Raw genomic sequence first — 25,355 nt, 5'->3', positions numbered from 1 at the left:
CAGCCATGGAGCTCTCATAGCTCTGGTGGAGGCCAGTGGGCTCAGTGCAATGACAGCTATTGCTTCTTGAATTTCCCCAGCTGTTGCACAGATGGCTGCTGCTACTGCTTCTCATCCCCTGGATCCTCCCACGTACCCACTGTGAGAGAGTGGAGAGAGTGCCATCACTGCACACGTGGGTCTGCCACTACCTGCAGGTGATCCACAAATTCCCATTGATGCTGCTGAAACTTTCATGAGCCTGCAACAGCAGGAGTCCAGCCCTGACATTAACATTTGATGTGGTCACCCTGAGCCTGGGTATGTGGGTGTGTAGACATGCTGCTGGCACCACCACAGAGCACACATGTGGCAAACAAACCCCACAACTACCCTCATCAGCTGTGCATGAGCACACTTGCAACCCTGCATGCACGCACAATGTGTGTGGCCTGGCATGGAGGGCACCTCCTTGGGCTCCTGACTCCTCTTGCTTCCCAGCAGGGCTGCAGGATTTGGTCTGGTGTTGGGTTCTTCCTATGCCCATGCTCCTCTTGGCTGTGCTCCTCATGCCAGGGCCAGGTGCGTCTTGGATTCTGTAAAGCTGTCTCCTTTCTCTTGGTGTCACAGTTTGGCTTTATGGGGCAGAATGAGTCCCTTGGCTTCATCCCCGCTCTGTGCCTGGCTAGAGGAAGAGGCTGATTCCCCAGAGGAGCGCAGGGGGAAGGTGGGAGATGACAGGATCCCTTTCGGGTGTGATGTCTGTGCTCTGTGCCTCCCCTGCAGCATCCCCACGGGGGCTGCTCCCCGCCACGGGGGCCCTTTCCTGCTCCTTTGGAAAAGTCTCGGGGCCAGAGCAGCACGTCCCTTACATTATTGATGCTGTCGTGAGCCCCGCCGGTTGGGTTACAGCCGGAGCCCAGCCGCCAGCACCGCTCTGCCAAAGGTGCTGCGGCAGGCAGGAGACAGCTGCCACCGAGCTGCACCGGGGCTGCCGTCCTGCCCCCCAGCGCCATGCCAAGGGGAGGGCTGCCGGCGGCCGAGGGAGCCGGGCACAGGCCTCACCAAAACCAGGCACAGGTAAATACCCACCCAGGGCAGGCTGTGGGGTTGGGAGCCAGACAGTGCGCCGGGACCTGCCTTGTGCCCACGCAGGGTATCATGTCCCAGGGCCCTGCCGGGGCCAGAGCATGAGTCCCCGTCACTGCTGGGATGGCTGGCAAGAAGGGGGAGCCCAAAAAAGATGCAGAGGCCAAAGGGAAGGGAGGCAAAGGGAAAGGGAAGAAGGGCAAGGAGGAGGCACCCAACGAGTCGGAGGAGACCTCGGATGCGGAGCCACTGAAGGCAGAGGAGAGCGAGGAGACGGAGGTGGTGGAGGAAGAAAAGGAGAAGGAGGAGCCAGAGCCAGCTGCAGAAGAATCAGCTGCAGAAGAGCCAGCTGTGGAAGAGCCCAAGAAGGGGAAGGGGAAGGAAAAGAAGGGAGGGCTCAAAGGCTTGGTGGGGAAGAAACCAGGCCAAGGAAAGAAGGTGCAGCTGGAAGCAGAGGAAGGGGAAGGTGAGAGTGATGCTGCACCAACCAAGAAGAACATAAAGGGCCCCTCTAAGCTGTTAACAGGACTAACGGGCAACAATGCCAAGAAGAAGAAAGGGGCCAAGGACCAACCCAAAGAGCCTGCAGAGCCCATCCCCGCTGAGGAGGAGGAAGAGCAGGCAGTGGAGGTGGCATCGGTGCCAAAGGCTCGGACTAAGCAGAACCTCCGCAGCACCTCAAAGCTCTTCCTGGGCTTCAAGAAGTTGGGCCTGCCTCGGCCCAAGAAGGGACAGTTCAAGAACACATCCCGCTTCTTTTGGGGACTGCAGAAGCACAGCACCAAGAGGAAGAAGAAGAAGAAAAACAAGGCGGTGCTCAAGTCCACCTCCAACTTGATGGTTCGCTTCAAGCAGGTGGGCAAGAAGAGGAAGGAGGCCGCTGCCAGCTCCCCACCGTCGAAGCCATCCATCCTGCTGCTGCGGCGGGGCGGGCAGGCGGCCGAGAACGGCGAGTCCCTCTTCCGCCGGCGCCCGGAAAGGAAATTCAAGCCACGGGCCCAGGTGCTGAGCAAGGCGGCCTCTGCCACAGGCTGGCTGGCCAGGAAGGTGCTCTCCCGGCGTGGGCGGCTGACTGGAGGAGGCCGGACAACTGACGCGGCCTGGCTCTCGCGTATTGGTGCCAGGAAGTTGCCATTCCCTGCGGAAGACGAGATCCTCAGGCACCGGGCCAACATGAAGCATATCCCTGTCAGCAGCAGGCTCTCGTCCCCCAGCTCTGTGCGGCAGAGCCAGAAGCGACGTGGCAGCATGGTGCGGCGTCCATCCCGCCGGAACTCCCAGCAGGCGCCAGCGGAACCGCCAGCGCCACGCTACGGGTGGGCTGAGGAGGATGGAGCCTACGGCCGCCGGCGAGGCTATGCCAAGGAGGAGAATGGAGTCTATGGCTCCCGCCGTGGATACACCAAGAAGGAAGATGGACCTCGACGGGGCTATGCTGAGGAGGATGGATCCTACCGCCCATGGCATGGCTATACCGAGGAGGAGGATGGACCCTATGGCCCCCAGAGTGGCTACTCTGAAGAGGAGGAAGGCTACATCCAAAATCCAGCCTACTCGGTGGGGTATGGCTTCGAGGACACCAGGCCAACCCCTTACACTGACTACCCTGGCTATGAAACAGAGGAGGATTATGGCTATGGAGGAGGCTGGGAGGAGGATGAGCAACCAGGGCACCCCTATGGCTACGCGGAGCTCGAAGATGAGGAACCATATGGAGGCAGGTCCTCCCTTGCCCTCTACGATCCTTACAGCAGTGACCCGGAGTACAGCGAGGAGGCAGCAAGGCCCTTTGGCTATGGGGTGGACCCCTACGAGGACTTTGAGGAGCCCCTTGCTGGGGAGTACCTGGGGGATGAGTACCCTGAGCATCGCATCCAGTACAGTGAGGGGGGGTGGGCGCCACATGCCCAGTCCTCCTGCAACCCCTACGCCCTGGGCCTAGAGGAGATCGCCGAGGCTGAGGAGCCGGAGGAGTGGGAGGAAGAGGCGGCGGAGGAGGGAGAGCATCCTTTTTCCATCCTCAACACTTCCTCGCTCCGGGGCATGCGGGACACGCTCTCCTCCAAGCTCTCCCTCAACAGGAAATTCAGGCTCTTTCCCCGACCCCAGGTTAAGCTTTTTGGCAGAGACCGCCTGGACGTCCCCCTCCTGCCGTCTCCCCACCTGCCCGCTGCTCACGACGAGGATGACTACGATGAGTACGAGCCCCCAGCAGCATCCCCAGCGCGGGCGTTTGGGAGCCCTTTGGGGCAATTCCTCCAGCGGTCCCTTTCACAGCCCTCCAGCCGCCCCTTGCGGGGTGCGGTAGGATTTCAGGACCCCCGCACTCCCCAGCCCTCTTACAGACGCTCTGGCCGCAGGGGGGTGGAAAGTACCAGCTCGGGGGGGCGATCCCCCCAGCCAAGAGCATCTCCAGCCAGGGACTCCTCCCCGCCTCCCCGGCAATCATCGCTCCGTAACCCCTTCGCCAACCCCGGCCGCTCCCCGTCGCCGCCGCCAGCCCGGCAGCGCCCCGGCAGCATGCGGGGCGAGGGACTGCGGCGATCCCCCTCCCTCGGGGACAGGTTCCAGCGGTTTGTCGCTGAGCCCCACAGCCCTCCGCCGGCTGCTCCCCGCTCTCCGGGCCCGGCGTGGAGGCGTTTAGGGGTGCCCACATCAGGGTCAGGGAGACCATTTTCTCCGCGACCATCACGGCGGAGCAGCCCCCCTGGGCTGCCACTCCCCCAGGCCTGGCCCCGGCTTCCCGAGCCCCCTACCAAGGCAGTGAAGCCGCTGCAGAGGAACCCCTTCCTGACACCGACGTCGCGCCCTGGCAGCCGTCGCCTTGGACACCCTGGCCCCTCGTGGGATCCCACTGGAGTGCCCCCTCCACCCAGCTCTGCTCCTGGCACTCCCAAAACCTTCATCCAGCGCATCGGGAAGCCCCTTGCTGGCATGACCCCGCACTCCCCCGCGGGGAGGCCATCCCCATCCGAAACGGGGGGACGCAGCCCCTCGCTGAGGCGCTCTGTGGGGAAGTCCTTGGCTTCGCTGATTGTGGGGAGCATGGCCTCTGCCAAAGCCCCCCCGTCCTCACCACCCACCCGCCATCCCTCCACCCGCTCGCTCTCCTCACCCCAACGTCCATCCCTACGGGATGGGAGCACTCGCAGACCGTCGAGCCCGCCGGCGGGACACCGGGGCTGGGCTGACAACGGGCGCCCCATCCTCTCCTCAATCCGTCGCGGCAACCGGAGCCCCTCACCCCAGCGTCGTGCCGTTTTCCCAGCACCCCACGGCAGAGCCCCTGGTTCTCCAGCTGCCCCCCGCCACAGCTTTCGTGCCTCGGGTCCGCTGGAGGCCATGGATGGTGATGGGGCGGCCGGGGAGGAGGGCACGGGACGCTACGCGGTGGTGACGCCGCAGGTGCAGAGGTTGGGCTCCTTCCGGCGGGCGTCCCGCATGTACAAGCAGCACTGGTCCACGCAGCACGTCGTGCGGGTGCGGGAGATGCCCGACACCTGGACGACCGAGCAGGGTCTTCCCCGGCAGCCCACCCAGCGTGGCAGCCGGCGGTGGGCAAACCAGCGAGGAGCTGACATCACCAGATACCTGTGCCAGCGCTTGCCAGCTGGCAGTGGCTGGCGAGACAGGCACCCCTGGGCGGACGGGTACCTGGGCACCAAACAGCCCTGGCGTAGCAAGGTAATGCCAGTGGGGAGATCACCGTGGGTGCCAGTGCTGAGACGGAGCTTGGGAGGGGGGAGGGGGGGCGGAGAGAGAGAAGCTGGAAGGATGGGGATGGCAAGTTGGGGGTGGCATGTTGGGCATGGCTGCTGGCTCACTGGTGCACAAAGCCACCAGTGCTGGGGGGGTTGCAGTGCCCAAGTTGGGGGCTAAGTGGCTGTGGGTGCACTGAGTGCTGACAGAGAGGGAGTCCTGCCATGGGGAGCAGGCTGTAGGGGGATGGTGATAGCCTGTTGTGTGTTCCCCCCATGCATAGCCCCTTTAGGGACACTTGACTCTGGTGTATGGAAATGCTGAGACCTGATCTGTGGCTGGGGCAGGCAGGTGGCATGCTGACCTGGCAGGTGTCTGCTTTCCTGCCCAGCACCTGGCTGCCTGCCAGATTTGGCTCCTGTATGCCATCCACTCTGTGCCACCTCTGTGCATGACTGCAAGGAGCAGCTTCCAGCTCCTGTGGCTTAGCCTCCACCACAGGCCCCTTCTATCAGCTCCCTAAGATGTGCAAGCCTTGCCTCAGAATTGCCATTGCTCACTCCCTTTGGGGTCCTGTGGGGGTACAGGTGACCCATGGAAGTGTTGCAGCAGGGATAACACAGCCACCTCTGCCTCTTTTGCCCTCCTGACAGTGAATGGGGCCAGGGCTTTTTGGGATCAGCCTTTCCTGAGACAGTCCCCAAGGACACTGTGGGGATTCAATGTCCCCCTTGGTGTCTCCATATCCTTGTTTCCAGCCCTGCTGCTTTCCCTGACAAGCTACAATTGCATGGGGACGTGTCATGCTTGGCCAAGGTGCCCGCTGTCACTGGCTGTGAGGTCTCTGGTTTTGGGCTGGTGGCAGTGATGGGTGAGATGCTAGAAGGTGTTGGCACAGCCCTGCCTTGATGAAGTTGGCTGGATTGTTCCATGCAGATGCAGTCGCTGTGCAGCCTGCCCCTCATGCGGTACCACGAACCAAAAGAAGAGGATGGGCTGGAGGACATGACCCAGATGGAGTGAGTGTCCCCATCCCTTTCGCCACCCACTGTGTCCCAGCATCACAGGACCCAATGAGGCTGCAACCCCTCCACTCACCCCACTGCTCCCATCCCACCCCATCCCATCCTAACATGGGGACTCCCTCAGCCTCCCCGTGCTGGAGGTGCTGGGGACAGGTTCAGGGATGGCAGACATCTCCTGTGCCCCTGATACCCTCCAAGACAGCCTCTGCTCCACGACAGGGACCTCCAGGAGGCTGCAGTGCTGAGCAACATCCGGACACGATTCGAGCGGCAGCTCATCTATGTAAGCTTAGGGATGGTTGCCACCCCTCAAGTACTCTGAGTGTGGGGTCTTCAGGGGAGTCATGGCCTTCCAAGAACTTACAGCCCTAACCTTCCCACTCCTACAGACCTACATTGGCAGCATCCTAGTGTCAGTGAACCCTTACCGGCTCTACAACATCTATGGCACCGAGCAGGTGCTGCAATATGAAGGCAGAGCCCTGGGAGAGAACCCACCGTGAGTACTGAGGTGTCACAGCTTGAGGGGGCAAGGGCATCCCTACCCACCATCACCCACTCCTAGCTCCTACAGTAGCTCTCAGGTGGTCCCAGACCCCAAGAGACCCTCAATCACAAGATACTAGAATGGTGCAGTAATGCTTGGGGTGAAATGAGAGTCCCTGTGCCCATACAAGGTAGCACCACATCCCCCACCTCTACTCCCCCTCCCTAGGCACCTCTTTGCCATTGCGAGCGTCGCCTACTCCAAAGTGATGGATGCCAAACACAACCAGTGTATTGTCATCAGGTGAGACATGGCTGTCCCCAAGCATGGTCCCCCCCAGGGTGGCCCCAAGTCACCACTGACCTAATTACTGGTGGCAGAGTGCACCCCTTCTGTGGGGCTGGTGGGTGTCTCTGGGGATGGGGTGTGGGTGTGTTCCCTGCTCAGCTGGTGATGGCCCTGGCTGTGTCTCTGCTCTGTGTTTCAGTGGGGAGAGCGGCTCAGGGAAGACTGAAGCCACCAAGCTGATCCTGCGCTACCTGGCAGCTGTCAGCCAGAAACGCAGTGCTGCCCCGCAGGTAGCGTGCTGCCATGGGGACAGCCCCATCCCCTTGTCTGTCCATCCCACCATCCTGCACAGCCCTCTGTGCCCTGCTCACACACTCTCCTTCTCCCCATGCTTCCGCTTGGACCATGACAGATAGAGGTACTGAGAGGGTTATGCGGGCTGGGACAGTTCAAGGGGACTGAGCATCATGGTGACATTTCTGTCATGTCACCCCAGCCACGGGGGGACAGTGAGGATAGGCAGCAGGAGCTTGGTGCACGCATGTGTGTGGGGTTCTCGTGCTCCCCTTGTGCAATCTGGCTGTGATACACACCTTGCATTTTGGCACCCGTGGGTGTCTGTGTGGGGCAAGGGAAGTCTCCCTGTCATGGGGACAGCCTGTGGTGTGCTGGAGTGCCCAAGCTGACCCTTTGGCTCTCCCCATTGCCATGGCAGATTTTGGAGGCAACGCCCTTGCTGGAATCCTTTGGCAATGCCAAGACCGTGAGGAACGACAATTCCAGCAGGTTTGGGAAATTCGTGGAGATCTTTCTGGACCAGTAAGTAGCACTGAGCAACGCCCACAGCTGGCTGGTCCTCACCTCCTCTGTGTGTCCCCTCTCCCGTCCCAGGGTTGCCTCACTGTCCTTGCCCCTTGGTTGTGAGGTGAGACACCCACAGGGGACACTTTTGGGACAGACTTTGGTGGGGTGAAGGCAACGTTACCTGAGGACCCTGCAGTGTTTGCTGTCTCTGGAGCAGGGACAGGGATGCTGTGCTCTGCCTGCTTCTGGTCTCTGTCCCTGTCCCTATGTTACCCTGAGGTTCAGTAGCTCCAGCCCTTGCTGAGGAGCTGAGTGTGGGCACCTCTGCCTGGCCACAAGTTCATGGTGGGAGGAACCTGGGGACCAGGAATCGACTCTTCATGTGCTAAGGGCATTGCTGGGACAGGAATAGGCACTGTGGGGGTTGACAGCCAGGTGCCCAATCTCACCCCTACAGAGGCTTGATCTGCGGTGCCATAACCTCGCAGTACCTTCTGGAGAAGTCCCGTGTGGTCTTCCAGGTGGGTGGTGAGGGGGGCCTCAGCTCTGCCCCCCACCGCTCTGCCCCCTTCACCACTCCAGCTCAATCCTCTTCTCTCTAGGCCAAGACTGAGCGCAACTACCACATCTTCTATGAGATGCTGGCAGGGCTGCCCGCTCAGCAGCGCCAAAGGTACTGCCTGCAAGATGCCGAGACCTACTACTACCTGAACCAGGTAGCGTGGCCCCTGCCAACCTCCCCTCTGCTGCTTGCTTGTGGAGGGGCTGCAGGGCTCCTGAGTCCTCCTGTATACTACCTGTGGATGGGGAGAGTGATCAGGCCAGCACTACCCTCCCAACACCCTTGAGTTCTGTCCGGGGCACACACTGATGGCACTGCTGGGGGTCATTCCAGGGTGGGAACTGCGAGATTCCTGGCAAGGATGACGCAGAGGATTTTCATCGGCTGCTCAACACCATGGAGGTGCTGAGCTTCAGCGTGGAGGAGCAGAACAGCATCTTCAGGATCCTCTCCTCTGTTCTCCACTTGGGCAATGTCTACTTTGAAAAATACGAGGTATCTCAAACCAAGCCATGCTCCTTGGGCCTGGGTTCTGATGCAGTGAACTTAGTGTTACTACATCCCACCGCCTCACCGTGTCCCACAGACCGACTGCCAGGAAATTGCCACTGTGGTGAGTGCCTCAGAGATCTTGACTGTGGCTGAGCTGCTGCAAGTGTCCCCCGAGGGCCTCCAGAAGGCCATCACCTTCAAGGTGACGGTGAGTGCAAGGGGGCTACAGACAGGAAGAGGAGCTCCCAGACCCTAGGTACCATAGCAGTGTTGCTAAAGCTCCATCTCACCACCGATCTTCTGCTCCTCAACCAGGAAACACAACGGGAGAAGATTTTTACACCCCTGACTGTCGAAAGCGCCGTGGATGCCAGGTAGAGGGAAGTGGGAGCTGCCCCATGGTGGGTGTCTGCTCCCTAGTTCCCAGGGACAGGGCAGAAGGTGAGGTACAGGCTGGGTAAGGGGACAGTCAGGTTCTCCAGCACAGATTAGGCTTGTTGGTGATTAAAAATGAAGCCTCAAAGGGTTGTGATGAGGTCTGTCTCTGGATAAGGGGGATGTGTGCCATGCTATGCCATGCTGTACTATGCTATACCATGCTGGAGCTCCAGTGCTTTGCTTGTCTCACCCTTTCCAGGGATGCTATTGCCAAGACTCTCTATTCCTTGCTCTTTGGCTGGCTCACGGACCGCATCAACAAGCTGGTGTACCCACGGCAGGAGTCCCTCTCCATCGCTATCCTGGACATCTATGGCTTCGAGGTGAGCAGGATCCATCCCAGCTCCATCATTGTCTCTGCCATCATTAGGGCTGGGGGGGTCTCAAGTTCTATGACCTCTTCTTCTTGCAGGACCTCAGCTTCAACAGCTTTGAGCAACTATGCATCAACTATGCCAATGAGTACCTGCAGTTCTTCTTCAACAGGATTGTTTTCCAGGAGGAGCAGGTGGGCTGGCGAGTAATGCTGGGCTCTGTACCAAACATTGCTGTGGGGCTGGGAACGTGGAGCTAACCAAGTGCTGGTCCCACAGGAAGAGTACATCCGGGAGCAGATTGAGTGGAAGGAGATCCCCTTCAGTGACAACCAGCCCTGCATTGACCTCATCTCCCAGAAGCCCTACGGCATCCTCCGGATCCTCGATGACCAGAGCTGCTTCCCCCAGGTGAGAGGTTTCCCAGTATTGAGGTGATGAGGATGACAGCACCAAATGGTCATCATGCCTCAGGCCTGCTCTGATCCTGGGCTATCCTGGACAACCTGGGAGAGCTCCTGTGTTTCTCCAGGCTGGACAATGCCCAGGAGGTCCCAGACTGATGCAGCTTCCCCCAGAAGAGTTGTTTTTGTAGGAATCACTGGAATCTCCTCCTAGCTGCCTTGTAAAAGAGAGAAGGGTGGTTGCACCTTCTCTGCTGATGGGAAACTGAGGCACAGAACAGCAGATGCCCATAATCATACAGCTGCCTGGTGGTAGAGCTGAGAGCAGGGTCTGGCCAGTTGTCCAGGCATCCCCGTCCCAGTGCCTTCATTTCTGGGGCTGCTGAACTGCCTAACCCATGTCTCACTTTCACACCCATCCCTAGGCCACTGACCACACTTTCCTCCAGAAGTGTCATTACCATCACGGGACAAATCCACTGTACACCAAACCAAAGATGCCACTCCCCGAGTTCACCATCAAGCACTATGCAGGGAAGGTGACCTATCAGGTATGTGGCAATGAGATAAGCCTCCTTAAAACACTAGGTGGGTAAAGAGGAGGTTTATGGGGTTGATTCTGCATCGGGGATCTGGTTAGGGCCGCCCCCATCTCAGCCTGGAACTCCTCTCCTCTCCCTGCCATGCCATCAGACTTTTCACCACAAGATTTTTCTCTTTGACAGGTTCACAAGTTTTTGGATAAAAACTACGACCAGGTCCGTCAGGATGTACTGGACCTGTTCCTCAGCAGCAGGACTAAGGTAGGGCCCTACCTGGTCCCACTTCTGCATTGCTGGGGGACACCAGGCATGGATAGCCCCTTTCCACACCCACTGCTTTTCATGGCCTCAGATGTGTTGCCCTGCAGCTGTTGAAGTCCAGGAGAACAAGGAGCACAGGATGCCTTCATCTCCATCTGTGCTCTCTTCCCACTGGGTTTTGACTTTGAAACATTGGCACAAGAGGGCACGTGGGCTGCTCTTGTGCTTCCACATCCCCATTCCCATCTCTGTCTGGGAAATCCAGCTGCAAATAGGGAATGTGACTTGCTTAGGGCTGGGAAGAGAAGTACCAAGATGGTACTGTTATACCATCTTGGCCATCTTCCTTCTCCCTAACCCTTTCCATCTTCCCAAGGTGGTGGCCAACCTCTTCTTCGGCCATGCTCAGGTTTTGGCCCGGCAGAGGAGCCTGGTCAGGAGGAGCAGCACCAGGACGCGGCGATACAAGGCTCCCACCGTGGCAGCCCGGTTCCAGCAGTCGCTCCTGGAGCTGGTGGAAAAGATGGAGAGGTGAGGATGGGCAGGGTGGGCTGCCAGACCATATCCTGGGCTGGTGGGAGCAGAGTGACAGCTAGATCTGAGGTGGCTGGGCTTGCTTTGTCCCCTGTCCCCCCATGGCTAATGGCCTCTCTCCCATGCAGGTGCAACCCTTTCTTCGTGCGCTGTATCAAACCCAACAACAAGAAGGTGAGAGCTGGCCTGGGGCTCTCCTGCCCATGGCAATGCCCGTGCTGCCAACTCTCACTGGCACAGGGAACATGGTGGGCAAGCGTCTGCCAGTGTGGCCTTGGAGACTTCCCTGCATCTCCTCACCAGGAGCCAGGTCTCTTCGAGGCTGACCTGGTCAGCAGCCAGCTGCGGTACTCGGGGATCCTGGAGACCATCCGCATCCGCAAGGAAGGCTTCCCCATCCGCATCCCCTTCATTGTCTTCATAGACAGGTGGCTGGGGCTGGGGCTTGGGAACCACCACCCTGGTGAGGGGAGACCACAGAGCTTGTGGGCATTTCAGGGCAGCATTTTTTCCTGTGTTTGCCCCACTGGGGATTCCCTGCTTTGGTGCACAGCCCTAGGAGAAGCTGCTTTCCCAGCAGTGGTGCTCAGTGCCCCAGGGAGGCTCTGTGCTGGTGTCCTGGTGGGGTCCCCACACAATGACGGTGTCATGGGCCTGCCCAGGTACCGCTGCCTCGTTGACATGTGGTCCACCATCATTCCCAATGGGGCCAACTGTGTGGAGATGCTGAGGAATCTCTGCCATGTCGACCCCAGCATGTACTACGTCGGTGTCACCAAGGTACTGTCCTGGGCAGGTGACGCCGTGGGAGAAGACAGCTGAGATGGGGGGGCTCATGGTGTCATCCTGCTTCCCAGCTCTTCCTGAAGGAGCAGCTGTACCAGGCACTGGAGGGCAAGCGGTCCCGTGCCCACCACCTGGCCGCGCTCACGCTGCAGCGCTACGCTCGCACCTTCTTCATCAAGAGGCGCTTCCGCTCCCTCCGCCGGAAGATTGTCCTCCTGCAGACCCGGGCGCGGGGCTACCTAGCCAGGTGGGCGTCCTGGGGAGGTGGTGGGTGGACGCTGGTGGGTGGCAGAGGATGACAGGTGCCCTCCTGCAGGCGGCGCTACCGGCGCATGCGGCGCACGCTCATCAAGTTCAGGTCGCTGGTGCACATCTATGTGAACCGTCGTCGGTACCTCAAGGTGAGGTGGGGGCTGGCACATAGCAGGGGGAGTCCAGGGTGCCCACTCCCACCCACCCTGCTGCATGCTCAGTGGTGGGTCTGCAGAGGGCATAGAAGCATGCCAAGCTCCTGAGTCCCACCAGACCCCATCCCCATCACTTTTTCTGTGTCCCATGTCACTTCTTTGGGGTGAAAACCTGGTGATGTTGGGCGGGCAAAGGCACTGCTGGGAAGTCCTGCTACCTCCAGGGCTCCTTCCCAGCGTGAACTCAGTGTGGCTGCTCTGCTTGCAGAGGAAGGAGGATGCCCGCCGGCGGGCAGAGGAGGAGAAGGAGAGGGCGAAGCAGGTAACGGAGTGTGGGCGTGTAGTACTGGTGGGAGCTCACACTGTGTCACTGCTCTCGTCTCTGCCATGTGCTCGCCCATCCCGGTGTTGCCAGCAAAGGCACCACGCATGGGTGCTGCGGCCATGTGTGGTGAGGGGGTGCATCCTTCTGCTGTGCCGGCAGGAGCTGACAAGGAGAGAGGTGGTGGATGTCACCCACCTGGAGATTCCGGCCGAGCTGATGGGGCTGCTGGAGGCTGCTGTAGGTGAGCAAGTCCTGCACGGTTACCAGCATCGCTCCCAGCCCCTGGTCCCCATCCCCGCGGCCATGCCGTAGCTGCCCGCTGTGCCGTAGCCTCCCGGGGGGTGAACGACGGCTGCGTGGTTCTCGTTCCGCCACCGGCGGTGATACCCGACTCCCAGCTCACCCTCCCCCTCGACATCAACGAATACTCCATGGCCAAGTACGTGCGGGTCCACTTCCAGGTAAGGTGGGCACCGTGACCCAGCCACCGTGGCCCAGATTTTGGGGAGTCATCGGCACCCCGCTTGTGGCTGCATGGTTAGGTCCACGGTCCCCGCCGCGGCTCCCCACACCCTCCCACCGGGCTCTGCTCCGGCTTCGGCCCCGGGGATACCATGGGGCATGAGAGGGGTTAGACCTGGGGTGGCTGCGGTGCCGCAGGGAGCTGGCTGCCGCCTCCCTCCCTCCCCGCGGGTTCCTGTCGTCTCCAGAAGCCGGGGGAACCCCGCTGAGGTTGTTGGAGAGAGACCCGCCGAGCCCTGCTGGACGCCCGACGCGGGGTAGATCCGAAAACACTGGGGCGGGACACCAGGTCGCTTTGCTCCCGGGACCTCAGCCTCAGCTCTGGTCGCTTTGTTCCCTCCCTCCTCCTCTTCGCCCTCTGTTTTTGCCATGTGTTTCCCAGTCCCTGGCATCCTGGACAGTACTGGGGCTGGATTCTGCTCTCAGCCTCACCGAGGTGCCTGCATCTCTGATGCTGCCTGCACAGCCTGGCCCCATCTCTCTCTCACTGCCGGGAGGCTGCAAGCCCCACCCTGCACCACAACCCTTTTGCAGTCCCATAGTCCCCATTCACCACCAACACCATGCTCAGGACTATGGGGCCGGTTCCTCATGGCCTGAGGCTGTCCGTGGGGCCCAGGTAGCCACGGGTGCTGGTGTGACCACAGGAACCAGCGTTTGGGATGCTGACAGCCCCGCTGATGGCCCCGCTCACCCGGCTGGATGAGGATCTGTGCCATGAGGCTCTCAGCGTCTTCCAGCTGGTAGGTGGGATGGCACAGGGTTCAGCACTCTGGTCCCCCACCCGCTTCATGCCCAGCGCTGAAGGGAGGACCTTGCTGTCCCCATTGCAGATCCTGCGGTTTATGGGGGACCCAGGGCTGGGTGGCGCACAGGAGACCCTCTTTGGCAACTACATTGTGCAGAAGGGGCTGTCGGTGCCAGGGCTGCGAGATGAGCTCCTGGCACAAGCTGCCAACCAGGTCTGGCGTAACACCAACGTCAACAACGAGGAGAGGGGCTGGCTGCTGCTGGCTGCCTGCCTCAGTGCCTTTTCCCCCTCTGCTGCTTTCGACAAGTACCTCCTCAAGTGAGCCGAGGCCAGGGGTGGGGACTGGGATTGGCTGGGAACCTTGGGAATAGTCTGACGCTCATGCCTGGGGACACTGCTGGGGCACACTGCCTGGCATATGTGTCTGAGGACGCTGTCCAGGTCCCTCCAGTTCCATTTGGGCCAGGCTGGCACACATACTCAGGGACTACATTCAGATTTCTCCAGGATCCCTAGGGCTGTCTTGGTAGATAAGCCAAGGATGCTTCCCAGCTCCTGCTGGGATGCTTTGAAGTCCCTTCATAGTTCCTGGGCTCAGCCTGGCACACATGCCCAACATACTGCCCAGATCCTCCCAGGGATACTCTTAGTCCTTCTATAGGGCCAGCCTGGCATGTGTCCAGGGATGTTGCCCAGCTTCCTGCCGCAGCAGCCTCTCTTCTGCACAGGTTTGTCTCTGACTACGCCTTTGCTGGCTACAAGCCGGTGTGCCAGCGCAAGCTGATGCACGCCATGGCACACTCACACCTGGGTGCTGCTGCTGCCCGCACCTTCCCGCCCTCGCTGCTGGAGTGGACAGCGAACCGTCGGCAAGCCAGCATGGCACTGGACCTCTACTGCTTCAATGGTGCGGGGCTGGGGGCACAGAAAGACTGAGGGGCAATCCCAGTTTGACCATCCTGCCACTGTCATGGGTAAGAGGGAACCAGTGAGACCCACTCACCACCTGTTCCTCCCCAGGCGACCAATTCTCCTGCCCTGTCCACTCCTGGAGTACAGGCGAGGACCTGGCAGGGGACGTCCTGAAGCACAGGTACCCATCAGCTTGACACCCTCCCATGTAGGGGGCAAGTACTTGGCACAGCGTCACACTGGGACCATTTTGGGTGACCCCAGGATCTGTGACCTGAAATTGCCATCTTACGGGCAGGGTGTCCCTGCAGAGCCAGGGCATCACTGTCAGCCTGTGCCTATCCTCAGCATCCTGCTGTTGGCAGGGGGCTGGTGGAGGGCTGGCGTGGCTGGTCTGTGGCCATGAAGGCAGGTGCCCAGTGGGCTGAGCTAGCTGGCCACGACTATGTCCTGGACCTCATCTCTGACCTCGAGCTGCTCCGAGGCTTCCCCAAACAGAAGTCCTGCTTCCTCGTCGCGTGGGAGGGGGCCGAGAGACACAGCGGGGACAGCCGGGTGTAGGTACCCGGGCAGGGATGAGTCCTCCACTGTCAGCCTGGCAGGAAAACACCAGCACTAGGCTGGATGAGTGCTGGCACAGACACGGGTCGAAGTCCTGGGAGGGGATCTGGCACCCAGCAGGTGTTTAATGACCATGTTTTCTCCTCAGGATGCTAGGGCATGGCTTTGATTTGGATGAAGTGCCTCCTCCCCCAGCTGTGAAAGCCCCCACACTGCCATCCACTGAGACATATCACCCCCATGGTAGAGCATCGTCCCGCACAACCCCCAGGAGCTGCTCTTGGTGAAGCTCTGCCATGCCATTGAGACCCCACCACCACAGCTCATCACTCCATGTCTTCCAGCAGAAGGGGAATTTGGAGAGCCACGCAGCCAGAAGGGTCTGGACCGATACCTGGACAGCCTCTTTGACCCCGTGCTCTCCTATGGCAATGGGGTGAGAGGAGCATCCCACTGCTCAAGGCAGGGGGGGGTCCAGGATTTTGGGGGTATGGGTGTCTTGGCCTGCATCCCCTGATGCCTGTCCCCCAGGAGATGGAGAAGCCAGCCGTCATCTCCCAGAGGATGAAAGGAGGAGGTGGCGTGGGAGGTGGGGACAGCGGTGGTGACAGCCAGCGGAGCAGATCCCCAGTCCCCATGGACACACGTCAGCCAAGGGGTGAGAGCCCTGAGCATCCTGCATCCCAACCCGGTTACCTGCCTTGGTTTCCTAACCTGATCCTCGGTCCTTAGTGTGAGGGACACTCCTGCATGCAGCATCCTCCACCCAGCACCAGTATGGTGCTGCAGGATGCTGAGCTCTCTTGCTTTGCTCTCATAGGTGCAGAGCCAGCCACGGCCCCACAGCGCTGGGCAGATGCCAAACAGCCACCTCAGTCCCTGGTCAGTGGGGCAGGACTTGAAGATCCAAGCCCTGCCCAGCCTCTGCTGTGGCACATCTCTCCCAGGGCGTGGGGGCAGCGAGTGGGTGCTGGGTGCTCACTGTGTGGTGTCCCTTGCAGGGCAGAGCAGCAGAACGGACACCAACGCGTCCCGCCCAGCCCCGGCCCTACGTGCAGAAACCTGGTAAGGAGTCCCCCATATGATGAGGTGGCAGTGGGGGCTTGTGGCACCAAACTCTGCCCAAGGTGAGGACAGTGCCCAGACCCCCCATAACCACGTGCTTGGCCCCACAGCAGCCGTGGGCCAGCGGTGGCCAGGCGAGCTGGTGCGGCATTCTCGGCTCAACTCGGAGCACTTCCCGCGGCCCACACACGACATCCGCAACATCATCCGGCAGTGCCAGCCTGCCCCACGTGGCTCCCAGCCCCCCAGGTACCCACCCCAGCCATCCAGCAGAGCCGCAGGCTTCTCTTATATATAGGTGCAGCCCTGATGCCAAAGTGCAGGTGATGCCAGGGTGCAGGTGACACTAGGGCATAGATGATGCTAGGGTGCAGCTGATGTCAGGATGCAGATGACAGGGTGCAAGTAATACCAGGGAACAGGTGATGCTGTGGGGCAGGTGATGTCAGGGGAAAAGTTCATCCAGATGATCCTTGTGATCCTTTCCAACATGGCATTCTGTGGGATTCCGGGATACAGGCAATGGTAATGCCAGAGTGCAGATTATGCTGGGGCACAGGTGATGCTGGAGGTACAGGCAATGTCAGGATGAAAGTGATGCCATGCCAGGGTAGAGGTGATACCAGGGTGTTGCAGGTGATGTGTGGTGCTGTCTCTGCAGCAAGCTCTTTGGGAAGAAGCTGGACCCCCATGAGGAAGCCATACAGATCCTGAAGGAGCAGCTCTCAGCAGCCCAGGTGCCAGCAGCTGGGGTATGAATGCAGCTACCCCATACCCTCCATGCCAGGCTTGGGGGAGCCACCAGCCCTGGCCACAGCATGCTCTCTGTTTTGCAGGGGCCCAAGGAACTGGTGGCCACGGTGAAGCCGGTCACCAGCAGCAGGTACCAGCTGCGGGCACCGATGGGGCGTCTGGCGGCCGTGAGGCCCCCAGGTATCACATGGCAGAACTGTGGCACTAGGGTGGCTGGGGAGGTGGGGGCACCTTGTGCTTCCCGGTGACACTGTGTGATGCTTAATGTGGCCAGGCGCGTATTCAGCTTCAGAGTATCCTCATGGGATAGCCGCTGTGCCCTGCTAAACTCTCCCTGCCTCACAGCCAGGCCCTTCGTGCCTCAGTTTCCCAGTATGGAGAGGGGCTGTTGGTGGACCCCTCCCCAGGGACACGCAGGCCTTTCTGTGCCTTTGCAGTCTCTGTCTCGCGGGAACTCCCGTCCGAGGGACAGCAGGTCCAGACCCAGCTGCACCGCAGCTGCAGTGAGGACTTCTACACCTACCACAACGTGCCCTGGAAAATCTACATCCGCAAAGAGGTGCAGGGTGGGGGACACGGGGACAGGCAGCTGTCACAGTGCTCTTAGATGAGCCAGGGCCCCGTGGAGTGGGTGATGCTGGTGGTGCCACGCTGGCCTCCCTCCTGGCAGGTTTTCTACCCCAAGGACAGCATCAACAACCCCCTGCTGCTCGACCTCATCTTCCGGCAGGTAAGGCACCACGGAGTGCCCCAGGAGTTGGGGTGTCCTCCTCGCCTTGGCTGCCCCACTGCTCCTTACCCCTTCTCCAGATCTTCAGTGACACACTCTCTGACACCTGCATCCGGATCAGCCAGGAGGAGAGGCTCCGCTTGAAATCCCTCTTTGGTAAAGTGCATCCCTGAGTCCTGCTGCTCCTAGGCTGCAGCTCACACTTTGGAGGGGGTCACACCTGAGGGTCTCGCACCCCTAGCCACTCCAGTGCCTATCCTCATCTCCTGGGTGTCTCCAAGCTACAACCAACTCTGTGTAAAGCTGAAGTAGTTTTGCCTCCAAATGTAAGAAGCCTGCTTGTGATTTAGTGCTCCACAAACTCATAGGTTGTGTCAGGTCTCAGTCCAGAGTGGGAAGGGGACATCTGTCTCTCCATCGTGGTTCTGCCAGACTTGGGAAGGTGATGATCATCATCATCTCTCTGTATGTGGCACTGGTGGGGCTGCACCTCGAATGCTGGAATCAGTTTTGGGCCCCTTACTCCAGACATTGAGGTGCCAGAGTGCATTCAGAGAAGGACAACAAAGCTGGTGAAGGGTCTGGAAGACAGGTCTGATAAGGAGTGATTGAGGGAACTAGGACTGATTAGTTTGGAGAAAAGGAAGCTCAGGGGACACCTTCTGGCTCTCTACCACTGTGAAAGAAGGTTGGAACCAGGTGGGGTTGTCTGTTCTCCCAGAAAGCAAGTGATAGAACAAGAGGCAATGGCCTCAAGTTGAACCCGGAGAGGTTTAGGTTGGATATGAGGAACAATTTCTTCCCACAAGGGTTGTCAAGGCCTGGCCCAGGCTGTCTGGGGCAGTGGTGGAGTCCATATCCCTTGAAGGGGTTTCAAAGCCCTGGAGATGTGGTGCTGAGGGATGTGGTTTGGTGGTGAGCTGGAATTGCTGAGTTAACATTTGGGCTGATGATCTGAAAGGTCTCTTCCAGCCAAAACTGTTCAATGATTCTATTCCTGCTCTCGCTGTGAGCCCTGTGTCTGGATTCTCGTTGGGGAGGGAGGACACTCACAAGGGAATATTTCTCCCCACAGCGGAAAACAAACTGGACTCCTTCAGCCCTGTGGCCACTGAGAGCGTCAAGAGGGAGATCATCGCCGCGGCCCGGGATGGCTGCGAGGTTTATTTCTCTCGTCTCTTCCCCGCCACGGTGAGGGTCTGGCCATGGAGCCAGGTCAGTGTGAAGGGCACCACTGCCTTGTGTCCCCCCAGCTGAGGCAGTGTCCTGGCCCACAGGGCAGTGTGGGTACAGGTGTGCAGATTCTGGCTGTGTCTCACACTGGCATCAAGCTGCTGCGACTGGTGAAGGGCACCAACGTTCCCGGGGAACAGCTGCGGGTGCTGCAGACATATAGGTAGGAGAGAGGGGCCCGAGTGGACCTGGTGGGATGGGTGCTGTGGGTGTTGTGTGTTTCAGCATCCCCTCACCCTACCCCAGCTACGCCGACCTGCTGTTCGTGACCACCCCGTCCAGGAACATGCTGGAGTTCAACCTGCGCACCGAGAAGCTCATCCTTTTCTCCCCCAAAGCCCCCCAGGTCAAGGCCATGGTCGACCACTTCATCACAGAGCTCAGAAAGGTGGGGGGCACATCTTGAGCCATGTCCTGGAGGTTGGACTCTGCTTGTGTGCCCACATTTGGTGGGGCTGGGGGATAGACAGCCGAGGGCACCCTGTAAATGGGACCATGGCTGGGGTGAGGAGGAATTGAGGATGAACAACCTGGAGTGGTCTTGTGGCTGTGGGTGCTTGAAGTGCCTGTGCTGCTAGGGATGTGGGGGGGTGTGGAAGTGCATGGGTGCATGAACTGTGCCAGTCCCCTTTGTCTCCAGGACTCCCAGTACGTGGTGGCTGTGAGGAACTACAGCCCAGAGGACAGGAGACAGCTCAGCTTCCACAAAGGGGATATCATTCACCTGAAGCCACTGGAACATCCCGAGAGAGGTGAACAGCCTCTCATTGCCCCCCATGCCAGAAAGCCTCCAAGTAGGGGGCACAGACATGGCAGGACTGGTGGCTTCACTTGCCTCAGAGGTCACCATGTCTGGGCCTTACATCCTGTGATACCTCATGTCCCCGTGGTGTCCTCACAGACCACTACTATGGCTGCGTGGTGCGCAAGAAGGTGATGTACCTGGAGGAGCTGAAGACTGGCACCCAGGATTTTGGTGAGTGCTGTGCTGTGCCTCTCGTGTGTCCCCAGTGTGTGTACACCATCCTGCTGGGGCAGTGGGTGGGATCCTGCCTCTGTCACCACTCAGCAGGATGGTTTGGGCTCCTTTTGGCACAGATCCAATGCAGGGGGATAGTGCCCTGCAATTCCCTCTCTGAGTGGCACTGGGTGCTGCCCCACATCACTGCAGACAAAGGGCTTTGTGCTCTTTGGTCTGTGCCTTTGCCTCAAGCAATGCCAAACTGCAGCTATCTCCACTCCAAATCCACAGCCAGGTCCCTTCCCCCAAGACTGCTTGGGATGCTGGGGCAGGACAGATGCTTTTTTGGGGGGACTCCCAGGGCTGTCAGCCTGGGACCATCCTCACCATCTGCCTGGTGCAGGGTGGAAGTTCGGGGCCATCCATGGCAGGTCAGGGCTCTTCCCCACTGAGTTTGTCCAGCCCGTGGCTGCTCCTGACTTCGTCCATTTGCCTGCGGAGAGGAAAGAGGAGCCCAGGGACAAGCAGGGCAAGGTGGCAGCTTCAGCAGCCGTGGCTGTGGCTGTGGCCTCTGCCACCGTGGCCCAGGAGCTGGGCCGGAAAACTGAGGTGGGTGCTGGTTCTGGGGCTGTTGCCAGCATGGTGCCAGCTGTGCCTGGTGCCCATTGTCCTGCTCTGCAGGTGTCTCCTTCCAGCACCACCTTCATGGAGGGTCCAGAGGGAGATGGTGGTGAGCAACTGGCAGCTGGAGCAGGGACCTGCCCCATGCTGGCCTTTGCCCAGCGGTATTTCCGTGTGGCACGGCAAGGGACCATGTGAGTGTCCAGCAGTGCGATAGGGCCACCCCATGGCAGGGCTACCCCTGCCCACTTGTCCCCTTGTCTCTCTTGTAGGGACTCCTGTGGCACCAAGGACAATGTGCTGCAGATGTTGACATTCACCAAGGTATGGAGAACAAGATTACTTTGGGGTCCCCCTGCCCTGCCACCACCTATAAGTTCCCCCAAGGTCCTGGCATGCTCAGGAGCTCCCCCTCAACTTCCATCCCATCTGTCTGGCTGTCCCTGGAAGCTGACCCTCTTCCCCTTCAGATCCCTATCCAGGAGTCACTCATTGAATTTGTGGATGGTGCCATCAGCAAACTGGCCACTGAGGCATTCCAAGGTAGGTGGAGGAGCACAAGCACCTTGTCCCCCCGCCCTACAGCAATCCCTACACCTACTCTTGGAGAAGGTAGGGGCAGGACCAGGATAGGTAGTTGGGGTGGTCCAGGTGGTCTTCAGCTTCTCCGAGCCCACAGCCCCCTGTGGTCAGATGTTGCTCGAAGTCCCTGGGGAAGGGGCAGGGTGAGCTGGCTTAATGTGTGGCTATGCTGTCCCCAGCTGTGATGAAGTTCATGGGTGACTATCCTCTGCGGGGGCACACGGAGCTGGACACTGTCTGCACCATCCTCAAGGTAAATCTCCCACCGAGGCAGTGAGCCCTGGAGGTGGCCTGGGCAGGAGAGTAGCAGCCAGGTGGCAGCTGTGCCTGTCCCCCAGCTGTGTGCAGAGCACGAGGTCCTGCGGGACGAGGTGTACTGCCAGGTCGTCAAGCAGATCACCAACAACACCAGCTCCAAGCCGTGAGTCCCTCCACCCATAGGGTCCACTCCAGCCGAGATAGCAGAGGCTGGCATGGGGGACAGTTGGGTCCCTGGCTGAGCTGAACTGCTCAAAGGTGGAGAGAGACCTAGGGCCCCCACCCTTGAAGCAGGCTGCATTGTTCCCTGTGGTCATGGGTGCTTAGCCCTGGATCTTCCCGGCAGGGACAGCTGCCAGAAGGGCTGGAGGCTCCTCTACATCCTTGCTGCCTACTACAAGTGCTCCGAGGTGCTCCGACCCTTCCTCTTGACCTTCCTGCAGAATGCCAGCAGCCACCCGGAGCTGCCTTTCCAGGGTGGGTGCTGGGTGCAGGGTGGGGAAGGACACTCACCATTGTCACACTAGCCTCCAGACACGCTTTGGTAGAGCCAACATCACGGCTCAGCCCCATCCTTCACCCTGGTCTCTGTCCCCACCAGGCATCGCCAAAGCCTGCGAGCAAAACCTACGGAAAACCTTCCAGTTTGGCGGCCGCAGCCTCTTCCCCAGCAGCATGGAGCTGAGGGCCATGGTGGTGAGGCTGAGTGCTTGTGGGTGTCTGTGGGGCACCAGGCAGGTCTATGCCAGCTTGAGAATCCCCCTGGAGGTTCTGGATCCATCCCTCGTGGGCTCAGAATCTGCTTCAAACACTGCCGAGCAGCTGAGCCAATGGCCCCTTGCTGGTGCGGAGAGTGTGGTCTTTTTGGGGATCTGTGCCCCAGGAACATAGCTTTGAGGGTCCCTTTCAGGGGTCCCCAGGGGAGATGCAGCTCTGTGCACGTGGGGTGGGGGATTATGGGTCACCCAGGCAGGTTGGGCAAGATACAAGATGATCCCCATGGAATAGCTTGGGGATCTGGGGTGTCCTCTGGGGTCTTGCTGAGAGAGGGAACCCCACACTGCACCCCAACATGTCCCTACCACACAGGCTGGACGCAGCGCCAAGCGCCAGCTCTTCCTCCTACCTGGAGGCATCGAGAAGCACCTCAAGATCAAGACATGCTCGGTGAGTTGGAGGGGTCAAGAGATTTGGTGTACCCCTGGCTCATGGTGACTCCCTGGTTGTGGGCACCCTGAGGGTGCAGATGCCTTGGCTGTCCCTGGGCTGGAGACTTTGTTCTCTGGGAGAGGGAGATACCTTTTCTGAGTGGTTACATGGCATGAGCCCAAATGCAGGACCCACTGGTGGCCCTGAGTGCAGCACAGACATGTGGCATTGGCCCAGCTGCTTGTCCCCACGCCCAGGTGGCTCTGGATGTGATCGAGGAGCTGTGCTGCGAGATGGGGCTGCAGCAGCCCGAGGCTCTGGATGAGTACATCCTCTTCGTGGTGACCAACAGAGGTGAGGAGCTGGTGCGGTCAGGATGGCCGCGCCGTGGGCAGGTGACACATGCGGCGGCCACGCTCAGGCTCCCCGGGTGGCACAGGGCAGAGCGTGCGGCCGCTGACCCGCCGGGAATACGTCCTGGACGTGGCTGCTGAGACCGAGCGCAGGGACCCCAACTACAGCTTCTGGTGCCGGCGCGTGGTCTGGAGCCAGCCCCTCAAGTTTGACAACGAGCTCTACGTCACCGTCCACTACAACCAGGTCGGGCCACCCTGCCGGGCTGCCCCGGGGCCACCTCCGTGTCACACCCTTGAAGCGTGCCCCATCCCCAAGCCGCGCCTCTGCGTTCTGTCCCCTCCCAGGTTCTCCCTGACTACCTCAAGGGACTGTTCACAGTCCTGCCGCCGGCGAGGCCAGCAGAGCAGCACTTCCCACACGTGGCCAAGCTGGCTGCCCTCCAGCACCGAGCCAAGGACCACCATCACATCCCCACCACGTATGGCCCGCAGTGGGGGACACCCCATGGGGTGTGGGGCCCATCAGCCAATGTTGGCCCTGACCTTGGGCTCCTTGCAGGCGGGAGATGCAGGACTACATCCCCCCACAGCTCTTCAGCCTGCTGAAGGCCCAGTCCTGGGTCCACATGGTGACCCAGCACATGCAGCAAGCCCAGGCGCTCAGTGCCCACCAGGCCAGGGCACAGTTCCTGGGTGAGTGGGCAGGGGATGGGGAGGTTATGGTAACAGGGAGGTGATGCTGCTGGGGATATGATGCTGCTCGAGGGGTGACAGTGCTGAGGCTGTGATGCTGATTGTGTCCTCCTAATGAGGACACAATGCGAATGAGGAGGCAAAGCCACTGAGGATGTGATGCTGCCCAGGAGGCAATGCTGACAGGGATGTGATGTCAACAAAGATGAGATGCTGGCTGGGATATGATGCTGCTGAGTGGCATCTCTCTGGGGACAACCTGGCCTGGCCCAAAGCCTGCCGTGCTGCAGGGCCAGTGAGATGCTGAATCTAGAATCACAGAATTGTTTTGGTTGGAAGAGACCTCTCATCAAATCCAAGCATTAACTCATCACTGACAGGCTACTATTAAGCCATGACCCTCAGCACCACATCTATGTGGCTTTTTTTGGTCCCTCCAGGGATGGAGATTCCTCCACTGCTCTGGGCAGCCTGAACCAGGGCTTGAACATCCCTTTTGGAGGAGAAATTGTTCTACATGTCCAACCTAAATCTCCCCTGGTGCAACCTGAGGCCATTTGCTCTTGTCCTACCACTTGTTCCCTGGGATTTTGGAATAATTTCAGTATTCATGGATCTCTGCACTGAGAACTTGTCCTTCACCCTGCAGGGCTGCTGAGTGCCTACCCCATGTTTGGCTCGTCCTTCTTCTACATACAGAGCTGCAGCAACACCACCATCGTTTCACCCTGCATCCTGGCTGTCAACCAGAATGGCCTCAACTTCCTCAGCAAGGAGACTCATGTAGGTGGGGGGCACACGGTCCTATGGGTACCACATCTCCTCTGCTGCTGCTTGAGGGGCAGAGCCAGGTGGCCCCATGAGATGTGATGACAGATGAGGGCTGACGTCTCTCTCTGCAGAGGATGGCATCCCCAGGTTTGGCCCTGGCATGCCACCTCGTGCAGTGGGGCTGCATCACTGGCCTCCATAGTGCTCTCAGCAGTATCTGCTCTGGTCCTCAGTCCCCTTAGTGGTGTTCCCGGGGCATGTGGACCATCTCCCTCATCCATTCCCCTCCAGGAGCCCATCGCCAAGTTCTCACTGAAGGAGATCCAGTCAACGCGGACACAGCGCCCCACAGCTGGATCCAGCTACCCCTATGTGGAGATCACGCTGGGAGACCTCCTGGCCCAGAGCATCACCCAGCTGCAGCTGGAGCAGGTAAGGGACACTACGGGAGGATTCTGGGGGTGTCCTGATGGGGTTTCCTTGCTGGTGACACAGGATGTCTCCCTCGGCAGGGTTTGGAGCTGTGCCGCGTGGTGGCCGCACACATGGAGATGCTGCTGGGAGCTCGAGAGAAGAGGCTTACGCTGCCACCCAGTGAGATTACTCTGCTCTGAGCCCACCAGGACCCTACCATGGACCCCTGCCACAGAGGATCCCAGGATGTCCCCTGCATGGCTGGTGGTCGCTGACCCGCCTTATCCCCTCGCTGTTGTACTTTGGGTTTTATACACAGCTAAGAGCCTGGACTGACTTCGCATCCCTAGTTTTGTGCTGCGCTCAGTGCTGCGAAGGGGGCTGCCCCAGTTCTCCCATCCTCGTGCCTCAGTTTCTCCCGCCCGTGTCCCAGTTTTCACCCTCATCGTGCCCCAGATCCCACATCTTCGTGCCTCAGTTTCCTCACCTCTGTTCCCCAGTTCCCCCATCCCTTGCCCCAGGTTACCGCAGCTTCTCTCGTGTCTCCGTTTACTAATGTTCCCGTGCATCCCTTTCCCCCGTGCATC

General features: G+C 59.8%; 1 protein-coding gene across 1 annotated transcript; it reads left to right on the top strand.

Annotated features, from left to right (window-relative positions):
* Window positions 1-1,890: 1,890 nt before the first annotated feature.
* MYO15A (myosin XVA) lies at window positions 1,891-25,146 on the top strand. The gene is made up of 64 exons (XM_064152708.1): window positions 1,891-4,752; window positions 5,704-5,786; window positions 6,012-6,075; window positions 6,182-6,291; window positions 6,508-6,582; window positions 6,767-6,857; window positions 6,980-6,985; window positions 7,283-7,386; window positions 7,829-7,892; window positions 7,974-8,087; window positions 8,267-8,428; window positions 8,520-8,633; window positions 8,741-8,799; window positions 9,063-9,186; window positions 9,276-9,371; window positions 9,457-9,588; window positions 10,007-10,132; window positions 10,307-10,384; window positions 10,761-10,915; window positions 11,047-11,092; window positions 11,222-11,346; window positions 11,581-11,698; window positions 11,776-11,951; window positions 12,021-12,105; window positions 12,380-12,433; window positions 12,596-12,677; window positions 12,767-12,897; window positions 13,606-13,701; window positions 13,792-14,027; window positions 14,438-14,616; window positions 14,730-14,802; window positions 14,987-15,178; window positions 15,331-15,425; window positions 15,530-15,618; window positions 15,714-15,840; window positions 16,003-16,064; window positions 16,184-16,247; window positions 16,358-16,496; window positions 16,909-16,999; window positions 17,084-17,180; window positions 17,438-17,559; window positions 17,671-17,730; window positions 17,811-17,886; window positions 18,806-18,921; window positions 19,008-19,126; window positions 19,210-19,351; window positions 19,604-19,715; window positions 19,865-19,939; window positions 20,328-20,533; window positions 20,606-20,739; window positions 20,818-20,869; window positions 21,016-21,088; window positions 21,307-21,380; window positions 21,466-21,548; window positions 21,732-21,862; window positions 21,987-22,081; window positions 22,475-22,552; window positions 22,792-22,888; window positions 22,974-23,134; window positions 23,236-23,369; window positions 23,450-23,583; window positions 24,233-24,366; window positions 24,646-24,786; window positions 24,867-25,146. The coding sequence occupies exons 1-64, from the start codon at window positions 1,906-1,908 to the stop codon at window positions 24,966-24,968; spliced, it is 9,612 nt and encodes a 3,203-aa protein (XP_064008778.1). The 5' UTR covers window positions 1,891-1,905; the 3' UTR covers window positions 24,969-25,146.
* The last annotated feature ends 209 nt before the right edge of the window (window positions 25,147-25,355 follow it).

This window comes from Pogoniulus pusillus, chromosome 13 (genome assembly GCF_015220805.1).
Source record: "Pogoniulus pusillus isolate bPogPus1 chromosome 13, bPogPus1.pri, whole genome shotgun sequence".
Taxonomy (NCBI): Eukaryota; Metazoa; Chordata; class Aves; order Piciformes; family Lybiidae; genus Pogoniulus; species Pogoniulus pusillus.
This window is presented reverse-complemented; position numbering and strand designations above follow the sequence as displayed.